This window comes from Leiobunum rupestre, chromosome 8, assembly GCF_980474605.1.
Source record: "Leiobunum rupestre chromosome 8, qqLeiRupe1.1.hap1, whole genome shotgun sequence".
Classification (NCBI taxonomy): Eukaryota; Metazoa; Arthropoda; class Arachnida; order Opiliones; family Sclerosomatidae; genus Leiobunum; species Leiobunum rupestre.
The window spans coordinates 24,386,842-24,398,752 of NC_143391.1; the positions used below are offsets into that span (position 1 = coordinate 24,386,842).

At 34.5% G+C, this 11,911-nt stretch overlaps 3 protein-coding genes across 4 annotated transcripts; all 3 read left to right on the forward strand.

Annotated features, from left to right (window-relative positions):
• The first annotated feature begins 1,463 nt into the window (after positions 1-1,463).
• On the forward strand, positions 1,464-6,516 carry Nubp1 (NUBP iron-sulfur cluster assembly factor 1). 2 transcript variants are annotated; one of them, XM_090157485.1, is made up of 10 exons: positions 1,464-1,594; positions 5,001-5,105; positions 5,181-5,320; positions 5,393-5,461; positions 5,516-5,548; positions 5,611-5,701; positions 5,759-5,913; positions 5,975-6,085; positions 6,154-6,340; positions 6,398-6,516. In XM_090157485.1, exons 1-10 carry the CDS (start codon positions 1,573-1,575, stop codon positions 6,418-6,420), a joined length of 936 nt encoding a protein of 311 aa, XP_090013611.1. In that variant the 5' UTR covers positions 1,464-1,572; the 3' UTR covers positions 6,421-6,516. The 2 variants fall into 2 exon arrangements, with proteins under 2 accessions (XP_090013611.1, XP_090013610.1); XM_090157484.1 differs by lacking the exons at positions 5,001-5,105; positions 5,181-5,320; positions 5,393-5,461; ... (4 more) ...; positions 6,154-6,340; positions 6,398-6,516 and adding an exon at positions 2,201-4,735 and having other exon boundaries at positions 1,549-1,594.
• Positions 6,517-6,582: 66 nt separating this feature from the next.
• Positions 6,583-9,743, forward strand: LOC149932823 (transmembrane protein 201 homolog). Its single transcript, XM_090157486.1, has 9 exons — positions 6,583-7,230; positions 7,337-7,454; positions 7,519-7,698; positions 7,749-8,140; positions 8,204-8,395; positions 8,454-8,647; positions 8,719-8,994; positions 9,071-9,247; positions 9,317-9,743. Exons 1-9 carry the CDS (start codon positions 7,115-7,117, stop codon positions 9,460-9,462), a joined length of 1,791 nt encoding a protein of 596 aa, XP_090013612.1. The 5' UTR covers positions 6,583-7,114; the 3' UTR covers positions 9,463-9,743.
• A 119-nt stretch (positions 9,744-9,862) lies between these two features.
• LOC149932824 (serine/threonine-protein kinase 16) lies at positions 9,863-11,845 on the forward strand. The gene is made up of 8 exons (XM_090156149.1): positions 9,863-10,195; positions 10,268-10,502; positions 10,568-10,710; positions 10,768-10,888; positions 10,946-11,041; positions 11,106-11,230; positions 11,583-11,646; positions 11,707-11,845. Exons 1-8 carry the CDS (start codon positions 10,086-10,088, stop codon positions 11,767-11,769), a joined length of 957 nt encoding a protein of 318 aa, XP_090012275.1. The 5' UTR covers positions 9,863-10,085; the 3' UTR covers positions 11,770-11,845.
• The last annotated feature ends 66 nt before the right edge of the window (positions 11,846-11,911 follow it).

Sequence of the window (11,911 nt, forward strand, 5' to 3'; positions counted from 1 at the left end):
AAAATTAATAGACACCTTGATTTAATAAACTGTTCGTCTCCGCCGTTCTGGCCGTTCAACTTCCTAGATTGGATTACACTCTTCTCGCGCGGCTTGGTTGTGGCAGACTTCCCACAAAGGCGGTTCTTCATCGTTTCGGGCTTCGGAACTCGGACTCCTGCCCTCGGTGTGCGGTACGAGAGGACGCCGAACACGTCCTGTTCGCGTGTGCCTCCTTCGCGACCCCTCGGCGGAATCTCTACCTTTAGCTCCAGGCGCGGGGTCTCCCGGACTCCGTGGTGGGTGTTCTCACCGCCGTTCACGCGGGTTGGCAAGATGTGATTTTGGACACTTGTAAACTTCTTCGTAAAGCTTTTCCGCGATGATTGTGATTATTGTTCTTTTTGTATTTATTTTTCTGATGTGTATCCCTTTCAGCGCGTTTGTTCTTTCTCAATACGTTTGTTCGCGGACTTTTCTCCCTGTGCGCCTGGTGTGAAGGCCTTGTTGCTATATACACCAATCCCCGCTACTATTGTTATTCTGCCCCCCCCCCCTCATTCCGAATTATTAAACTGGTCACCTTCTATTTTTTGTTATTATTTCGAATTAATAAACTGGACACGGTGACCAGTGACCCCCCAAATTTTGAATAAATAAACTGGTCTTTGACCACTTGACCACCGTTATTTCCAAGGCTGAATACTAGCAAAGATAATTTAAACTCGTACCCTCGCGTACCCTAGATTCGACTACCGAGAGCTTTCCCATTGACGGTTTGGTTACGAAGCGTTTACCCTTTTCCGGCACGTGACCTCAGAAAAATCGGGCTCCATCGGTTGCGGTAAGGCTCAAACCATGGAGCGAATTTTTTCTGAGTTCCAGCGGGAAGTGGGTAAACGCTATCGGCAACGCGCGAGAGAGTGATTTCGAATCTAGGGTACGAGTTTAAATTATCTTTGATACTAGTACAGTACTGTTTTCCATGAATTTCTTTAATTTATTAAAAATTAGTGGTTGTCATACTAAAATATAATAAAATAGTAAACTTTCTTGTACTCACTTAAGATATTTTCCGTTAAATTTCTTTTTTATAACAAAATGACCATCGTTAAAATTAAAGAAAACCAATGTTTTCACTAGCGCCATCGCGTTTAGGGGACCAGAACTATATCCCATGAAGCGCGCTCTTCAAAAATCTCTTACAAATTTTAACATTACCGCAATTGGAAGAGACTCCTCTCATGATAGCGAGGGGACTTTATACTCTCTGGTAGTATGAAAAAAACTAATGAAAATGTGCATTGTGAAAATGAACCTGTTTCCTTAATTTAACCTCGTTTGCTAATTTTTTTATTTAACGGTTCTATTTATCTATGACCTATTTGGTAACCGTTTTGCATATATAGCGAATTTCTCTAATAATCTTGACCATTTTGTACCTTTTTTTTTTCAAAATAAGAAAGATATTTATTTGGTGCCTATGACCATTTTGTACCCAAATTTTCTTGGCTTGGATGCTAGATGGCAATAGTGTAGTAAGTTGGTCCCAAAACTCCCAATTTTCCCAAAAAAAAAGATATTGAAGTCGTGATGCAAGCGCAAGTGCCAGAACGTAAGTTATTCTAATTTTTCATAAGGATTAGATATTTTTTTGGAACTACTTCGATTTTGTAAAGTTAAAGATTCAGCGTTGAGTTGGTTTTACCATATTCAGTCTTATGTCACAGTTAAAATTAAAAAAAAAATTCGTTTACAAAACGGGCAACGTCTCGCATGCGATTTTGTTATTTGATTATTTCCACTCGTGAACACATTCAACACCCAGGGTGGGATTGTGGGAAAGCTTCATTACTTTTGTTGATCGACTTCAATGTCTCCCCTTTTTTTCCACCCCGCTAACTTTACCGTAGCAATTTTTACTTGCTTGCACATCTGTATGACTGATAAAATATATAATTTGTAATGGTAGATCTGGATCACGTCAATGTCTACATGTACTAAAATTTTAAAACGACATATTTTACTCTTCACTTTATCTGTAACTTCTTGTATTTTTACCATCTGCTGTTGTAATTTGCTTTGTCTTTACCAGAGTTTATTAACATTATAGTTAATTGTTGGTAGATAGATTAACCATATTGTACCCCCAAATGAAGAGAAGATAATATATTATTACAGAGATAACTTTTATTTTGCACATTATTTTATTGTTTCAAAGTAACTACTTGAAAGAAACAATGACCGAAGTAGAAGCTGAAGCTGAGTTGATGTTCAACAAGAAATTTGGGTTTGGAAAGGATCCCACAGTTCATTACAAACTTCCTCCCTTGTCTGATTGGTATAAAGATGAATTGTGGCAGCTTGCAAGCTTGCAGAAACTGAAAAAAGAATTAAATAAAACCAAAGATTGTTTGAGTGACAAAGAACCATCAGAATGGCACGAGCACACGTCCTTCACTCACAGAACCAGTGGCGTGATACCCGCATTAAGAAGACAAATAAAACCGGAGTTGCTAACTCAAGCTTGGTGCAAATTCTATGAAATCTTGTCAAATTTCCCTCTGGTTCCCAGCCATTTAAAACCTGGAGAATTTTTCAACACAGTTCATTTATGTGAAGCGCCAGGGGCTTTTGTCACATCACTAAACCATTACTTGAAGTTAAACTGCGTAAAAGGTCTCCATTGGGAGTGGGTAGCGAATACATTAAATCCTTATTATGAAGGGAATGCTTCAGGCTTTGCGATAATGGATGATAGATTTTTATTTCAAACTTTGAATCATTGGCATTTTGGTCATTTCAACACTGGAGACATAACTGATCCAAGATATGTAGATGATATCTTACAAGCTGTTGGGGATACTCCAATACATTTAATAACTGCTGATGGAAGTATTGATTGTCAAGACATACCCGAAGAACAAGAAGCTACAGTTTCCCATATTCATTATGCTGAAATTGCAACCAGTTTGCATATTTTGGCTAGGAATGGCAGTTTGGTTGTCAAAATGTTCACATTCTTTGAGGTAGAAAATGTTTGTTTAATGTACCTGTTAAATTGTGTCTTTCGTCAAGTTCACGTTTTCAAACCAGCTACTAGTAAATCTGGAAATTCAGAAGTCTATGTGGTGTGTTTGGGGTACAAAGGCATGATGGATCTGCAGCTGTATTATTTGAGACACCCTTTAATTGGAAGATGTACCATGTTAGATCCTGATGGCAGTATCTATACTGAAAAAGCTCTCTTCAAAGAAAACCTTATTCCAGACCACTTCAAACAGCAACTTTTGGAATGCTGTCAGTTCTTCAAAAATTTACAAGAAGATGAAATTCGCAGGAATTTGAATCTATTTGAAGGAATGGCCAAGGCAGAAGGAAAACACATCGCAAGAATGAAAGAGTACTGCGCAGAGTTGTACATTAACCATTACAATCTCTCTCCTATTGCTGATGAGTTTAGAATTGTTCCCGCCGAAGTATCTTCCAGTGTTTTATCCTTATTGCAGTTTGGTAACTATAAGACCAACAAAGGAAGTTTAAATCAAAGAAGAAACAGTATCCCTAACCGCATGCGACAACTTCAAAAAATGGAAAACATTTTGAGGCAGTTTGCCCCAGAAAGCGAAACGTGGAAGCATGAATTTGATACCAAAGATACCACAATTATAAATCTTAAAAGCTCCTCACTAACACAAGAAATGATTACACTTGGCAGAAAAATTGAGAAAATTTCTAGTTCTGTATTATGCCATTCTGTACTGTTAGCAGTTTGGAATGAGTATCTTATGACAAGCAAAGGAGGCAAAAATATAAGAAAGTACTACAGTAAAAATTGGATCAAAGAATTACAAGAGCAACTAAAAATTGCTGATATTGACATAGTAGATGCAGCTAGAAATGACATAGTGCCAAATAAAATAGTTTCTTGGTCAGTAAACAGAAAGTCACCATCACAAACCTTAGAGCCTATTAAAGAGGATCAAGAATTTGATAAGGAAACAGTTGAATCTACTGAGGGAACCAGCCAGTCTATTAAAGGATCAGAAGCTATCTCCCAAAATAAAATAGTTTACGAAACCAATTCTCCTGACAAAATTGAAGAAAGTCAGGTTGGTATGCACCCTGAGAAAGCTAAAGGTCTTATGCTAAAAGGATGCGTACGTATTTTACAAATGGCCAATGCAGGTGATGACATCATACTTCGAATCAGTTCAGCGCTTAGTCGTTTCACAGCTGGAATTCTATTTCTGTTTGCTACTATGTTTGAGGAATGCAAAGTCACACCACCTCAACACTATCGTTTTAATGAACCATGTTTATGGTGTTTCAAAAATTTTGAAGGCCGAAATGAATGGAGTAATACAGTGATAGCTCATTTGGAGTTAACCAGGGAACTGGTTTTTGAAACTGGTAAAAGAATCATTCCAGTCACTGTTCTTGAAATAGTGCCAATTTCCATTTTGGGCCAAAGCGGCTTTATAACTTTTCTTCAAAATCAGAATACAGTTTTCATGTCAAGAACATTACTGAAACAAATAAGAGAAGAAATTTACGTGTTAAGGAAACACAAAAAAGATGACACTAAAACTAAATAAAAGGTCACCATTTTATTCTTAAATGTGGCCATGATTAGGATGTAATGTTTTAACAGTTGATCCGTATTTCATGTTTAAAAATCAATTAAATGTTAATCAAAGTTAAGTTTTTCTATTTTGAGATATTTCTCTCCAAAAAAATACTGATAACAATTTCTTTTACGTTTGCTTAGAGTATTTACATTTGGATTTTATTCAAATTATTGTAAACAAATGGTTTACATTTGAGTTAAAAAGTGTAATTAATTATAGTTTGTTGCCATAATAAATTGTATTCTACTGATTTACAATAATTTGGTCTTCATTACAGTTTTTAACCAATAATTTTTTATTTGAAGTTTATAACCAAGCTAATTACTTATTTGTATTATTGTAGATGAAACTATTCATATTGTGATAGATAAAACTAATCTTCCTAAATAGATTGCCCTGGAACTGAGAGCGACAGTGCTGGAAAAGCTTCAGCTTGTCAAGGATGTCCAAATCAAAATGTATGCGCTTTAGGACAGAATAAAGGACCAGATCCTGGTATAATTGAAAAGATTTCACTAAGAACTGCCTTTCATAAAAACACATATTAATAACTATAATTAAATTTCAAAGATATCAACATTATTCGTCAAAAATTAGCCTCAGTAAAACACATAATATTAGTTTTATCTGGAAAGGGTGGGGTTGGAAAGACAACTGTAACTGCAACATTAGCCCATGCTCTAGCCGCAGTTGAGGAATCCTCCAAAAATGTAAAGAATAAAAGTTCATATTATTTTAAATAACTTCTTGGAGTTTATTTTTCATTTTCGATTTTGCATTAGGTAGCTGTAATGGATGTTGATTTATGTGGCCCTTCAATGCCAAGAGTGATGGGGTTGGAAGGAGAAGCTGTAAATACTTTGTTTATTCCATAAAAACATCACAATAGTAATTTTGTCCTACAGGTTCATCAAAGTGGTTCTGGATGGTCTCCAGTGGTAAAATTCATCATTTGTTTTAAGGTTTACTTTATAAAATGAAGTTAATTTTGTTTTGCAAGTACGTCGAAGAAAATCTTGGTGTTATGTCCGTTGGCTTTCTACTAGGAAGTTTAGACGATGCAGTAATATGGAGGGGCCCCAAAAAGAATGGTAGTTATTAAGAAGTGCTATTTACATTTTTGTGGACTATTATTTTTTTTCCTTTAGGTATGATCAAACAGTTTCTAAGAGATGTTGATTGGGGAGATTTGGACTATTTATTGGTTGATACACCACCTGGAACATCAGATGAACACCTTTCTGTGGTTCAGTATTTGAAATCTTGCAATTTAACCGGTGCCATCATAGTGACAACGCCACAAGTATAACCATCAATATAAATTGCAATATTTTTAAATTAAAAATTACTTTTATTATGAGTAGGAAGTGTCATTGTTAGATGTAAGGAAGGAAATAAATTTTTGTAAGAAAGTTAATATCAAAGTTTTGGGAATCATTGAAAATATGAGTGGGTTCACTTGTCCAAAATGCAAGGTAAATTATGAAAACTATTTTTAACAAAGATATATTGCAACTAATATTTTCTATCCTTTTTTGTTTAGACTGTCTCTCAAATATTCCCACCAACTACTGGAGGATGTGATCAGTTGAGTGAAGAAATGGGTGTGCCAGTTTTAGGGAAAATCCCTTTAGATCCTATTGTAGGTAAAAGCTGTGATGAGGGAAAATCTATTCTGGAATCAAATCCAAATTCAACAGTTTCTCAAGCTTATAATTTCATCATTCAAGGTAAAACACACTTTTTATAGTGATACGTTACATAAACTGATATTAAAATTTTTTTAGAGATAATAAAATTGTGCCATTAGACAAAAATAAGAACGGTTATTGTAGTGTTTTAAGATTATATTTTTTCTAAAGTTGTAATTTCATTTTTACATACATAAAATAAAACTTATGATACATTTCTCAGTTTTAATTGCAACTTGATGAAGGCTTTTAAATTTGTATCTTCTATCTTTTCAATTTCTAACATGGCTTTATCCCCACCATCTTCGTAATAAGCAAGAGTTTCTTCGGCAAATTTAACCCAAACACAATTTTGGCATCCAGACATACAACAATCACCACCAATTTCGGGAGGCAGTCCTTTACCTGGGACAATAGTTATAGTTTTTGTGGCCTCAGTTGCTCTCAAAGTAGTGGAATTTTTCTCCTCATTAAAGTATTTTACAAAATTAATGTAAGACTGAATGTTTGAATACCTAAGTCTGACATTTTTAAAGAAAAAAATTGCAAACATTTTATCATAGTAAAAGAAAGCCAAATAGTTTTATTTACTCCCCTAAGGATTCCTATGCCTAGAAAAGAGCACGCAAAATTGAAAGGGAAAGTAGACGGCGACCCCTGTAGGCTGTACGTACGCAATGTGTGGGGTCACGTCTTGGGGCATTGACCTTCCACACCATTTTTTCGCGGCAAAAATCGCTGTCGATTATTTTAAAAGTTTGTTTAGGACGACTTTCAGCTTCGGATATATAATACAAATAAACTAATAATTAAATGTTTATTTTAACTAAAGGACTAGTCGAAATAGTAAGCTTTCATGGTTGTTTATTGGCAGCCGCTGTTATTTTTGTGATACCATTTCTTTTTTACTTTTCTTATCGAAAGATAAGGTAAGCCTTTTGTTTTTCGTAAGCCTTGGTAAAAAAAACGTGGAGGTCTGAGCTAGACCGGCATTTGCCATTTATAGAGGTGTAATTATGTGAAACATGTTTTTAGGCCAAAGTTTCCTATAAAAGTTGAGTGTTGGTTTTGTGGTGGAAAAAATATTGTTCCTTATGGCAATAGGAACTGCTGGGACTGCTTATCTTGTGAGCAGTATAATGGATTTAAAAATGTAAATTTCAAATAATATGTAATTTTAATTATGATATTTAGTTAAAGATTTTTGTGTTTCTAAGGATGGGGACTATAATAAACCAATACCAGCTCAGTATGATGAAAACCTCAACTTTCCTGTTATGGGCGTTAACTTGAAAAGGAAAAAAATTAGGTCTTGGTCAAATAGTTTATGCACCCAATGTAACTCGAACCAAGTGATTAAAATGAAAATGTTATCAGCTTTTGTTCCTGTTAATGCAGTAAGTTATTCTAAAAGCTCCTTTTTCCACAAATAATTGTTGAATTTCAGGACAATGAATCTGAAGAATACCAGAACTATATAAATCACTTGGATAAACTGTATTGCTTATGTTGGCACTGTGACATACACACTCAAAAATACTTGGCCAAACAAGATGCCATACTACGCAACTCTTTGCCTCCAAATTTCAGCTCAAATGTGGGAGATATTGCTCCAGTGCTTGTGAAATCTTTCAATCTACCTAAAGCGACTTATATCTTCATGATTGTCAGTCTTTTATCTCTATTCCCTCTCTTCATTCAGTCTCTAAGTGAATTGCAGGAAACCCAAAAAATAGCATTTCTCAACGCAATTGTAACTTACCTTCCTCAAAGCCAAATTTCTCTTTTTATTGGCTTTATTTCGACTACTTTAGTGGTTGGGTTTATTGGCAAAGAACGGTTAGATTTTTATAATATTTTTTTTAAAGAAAATATATATTTTATTAAGGTATTTACCTGTAGATGGCAACTAAATGATGCCCTCTTGACTCTGTTTTGGGTGACCCTTCAAGTTCTCTATTCTGATGAATTGTTATCAAAAATATATTACAAAAAATACCTAATTTACGCACAACCAGCTATGACTTTCTTCATCTGGATATTCAGCTTTCTGGTGTATTATTTTAAAATAAGACAATTATCAAAAAATAATGGGTAATACAATAGTTAACAATTTCAAAACATTCCCTTTTTAATTCATATCTATATTTAGAAACAAAATTACAACGTTCAAATTAAAAAAGGCGGAATGTTCATCTTCGAGTGTTAATTATCCTTTTCCAAGTAACAGTATGTTGGATGATAGCTTTTCAACTGATGAAGATAGTGTCACAGATCCTTTGTCTCCTCTGGATACGAGTCTGAATGCTGTTCATATAACACCTCCTAATGAAAAAACGTTTCCTTGTAAGATAACCCCTTTTTGTTCAAACCTTGACACCAAGTAATTAACTGATATTAAAGTTTGTGTTTTTTAGACCGAGGTGATATTGGATATGAATTTGAAATCAGCCATTTGATGAAGAATCACTATCCAATTCTTAAACCAGCTAAATTCAATCCAAAATCTGTTACACATTCATCTTGGGTAGCTGGTGGATTTTGGTCCTTACCTTCCGCTTATGATAGCAAAATATCTCCACGGGAGAAAATGGCTATGAATTATGCCATGGCTGGGTACCAGTCATCAGGACTTTTTACACCTCCACCTTCAGTAACAGGCTCGCAAGAAAGCAGGGCTACGAGTGCGGCTGGTATGTCCTTTGGTCATATTTACAAAGAATTTGTTATGGTAGGATTCAAATTAATTAAATTTCATTTTTGCTCAAGGTTCATTTTGCAATGGTGACTGGCAATCTTCAGCCGCTTCAGTTCGTTCATGGCCCCCTTCATTTTACTCTGAAAGGTTAACTGAAAATTTTTGTGGAACACATTTGAGGCAAAGATCTCCTTCTCAAGCTAGCCAAACAAGCTCGGTTCATTCTGTTTCAACTATGACAGCAACTGGTTTGTTTTTCTTAATTCATTATTTGATCTATTGTTATCGGAGGTTTTCTGAATATTCTTACTTTGCAGCTACTAACAAATCATGGTTGAAGAATTTTCTTAAGTTCCTAACTGCGTTTTGCGTGGGTTGCAGTGTTCTAGGAAACTTGATTTTCTTAAATTATTATTTTACTTGGCCCATCGCATTACCAAAATATTTTATTCATGTAAAGTAGTTAGCCCTGCTTCTCTTAGCCCTTAATAACAACTATTTTATGTAATTGCCTGATACTCGTGTCTGCCATTACTTGATTTATTTCAATACTTTCAATGAAAGTAATTTTTTTATTAATAGTTCCTATAGAGGAGTAAATTCTAAGTAATTTATACGCGTGTATCCTGCATTTATATAATTTGTTCCTCGTTGTATTAATAACAAAATGCAAGTGATTTTAAATGTATACGGAAAAAAATTAACACTGAATTTTACAATGAACTTGAATCACTGCCACATTTTTCCATGGATTGTAAAAGATCTTCGATTAAAATACAATTTGACAATTTTTGGCGCCAATATTTGAATATATTCGGGGTGGGTAAGAAAATGTGTTGTGTCATTTCCCCCTTTCTAATCGATTTAATCGTTTAAATGTTTTAAAGACGTTGGAAAGCTGATTATTAATACAAGAAAAGTCTTATTTTTTAATAACCAGGTTTTCTTTAAACGTTTCTACATATTTTAATCAATTACATTTTGAATTTATTTTTATGTTAACGAATGGTACAACGCGTCGTGTCAATTTAGTTAGGCCTTTGCTATTATATTTTACAATGAAGGAATTTCCTGTGGTTTTATAAAATGAATTCTATTGGGTTGAGCATATTGTTCACCATGGGTTGCGCTTGTGGTAAAGAAGTTGTTGAAGTTCAGAGGAGAAAGTGTACTGTAAAAACAAGACTCGGAGAAGGGTAAGAATTTAAATATAACTGGTACTCTATTTTCGAAACATGGAAAGTTTTTATCGAGTGTTTTTGTTTAAGAGGCTTCAGCGTAGTTGACTTAGTACAAGACTGTGAAACGAAACGATATTATGCTATGAAAAGAATAGTCTGTCATTCCCAGAATGATGAGAGAACCGCAATTCAAGAAGCTGAATACTATAATTCATTTGACCATCCCAATTTAATCAAATGCGTAGACTTTTACCTACATCCTAAACCTGAATTTTCACGTACTTTAAATAGTGAAGTTCGAGTATTACTACCATATTATAAGGTAATTAACTATAATTTTCATCTATAATTAATTTTTTTTATTATAGTATGTCCAATTTTTTCCAGCGTGGAACTCTTCAAGATGAGCTCGTAATTCGGGGAAAAACCAATAATTTTATTTCTGAAGAAAGGGTGCTGAGATTATTCCGACAATTGTGTGAAGGAATCAAAGCTATACATTCCGCCCAGCCTTACCCCCTTGTACATAGGTATTCAACAAATTTGTACTCTGATATGACCTGGAATTAATAATTCTTAAACTTAAGAGATTTAAAGCCCGCTAATGTAGTAATGGCTGAAGATGACACTCCAATATGGATGGATTTTGGCTCAATGGGGAAAGCCAGAATGGAAATTAGAAAAAACACTGATGCCCAGTCTTTACAAGTGATGTTCAGTGTGACAAAATTTTTTATTGAAATTACAATAATATTATCTTTGCAGGATTTAGCGTCAGAGAAGTGTTCCATGCCTTATAAAGCTCCTGAATTATTTACCGTTGAGAGTCATTGTTCTATTGATGAGAGGGTTGATATTTGGGTAAGTTGATTTATATTAAATTCATTGTTCATAAAAATTTTCTTAAAAAAAGTTGCAATTTCAGTCTTTAGGATGCTGTTTGTATGCTATGTGCTATTTCAAATCTCCTTTTGATTCCGCTTATGAAAGAGGTGACAGTATTGCTTTGGCTGTCATGAGTGGAAATATTAACTTCCCTGAAAATTCTTGGTAAATTCTTATAGCATTTCCATTTGGCTGTGCTGGAGATCCCCCTTTAACTCTTTTATATTCCATTTATATGTTGAATCTGCTCCGATTACTTTACCTCATGTTCAATTTTACTGCTCTCAAAACACTCTTGAGACACTGCCTTCTCAAAAAAAAATGGTTTAGCGGGCATTTCTATTATAAATGGCTTGAAACCAATATGGAGATTTTGACAGAAACAGAGTTCAGTTTCTCCCTCAACTAGGGTTAGATCAATAATGGCAAAGACTGATTTAGAGCAAATCACGAATAGTCAAATGGTTAACTATTAGTCAATACACTAATCAATGTTTAATTATACTTATTTTCTCAGTTTTTCTGGTGCTATGCATGGGTTAATTAGATCTATGCTTGAAGTAAATTCCTTGCAAAGGCCGGTAAGAAAAATGGCAACCACTATTTCATTGAAGATTCTAATTAGCAATTTAAATTTTTAGTTTATTGATGGAGTAATTATGCAAGTTGACGCAGTGCAAGAGGCTTTGCAACACAAAGTGTGATCCCATTTAATGAATGGAATTATAAATATGTGCCTTGAATCGTGGCAGTTTGGACAATTAAATAGACTTGAGGGTTCTTAAGTTTTTTTTTTAACTAGTCAAATTTGAATGTTGTTTTAAGGTGAGTGTACAGTAATTTTAT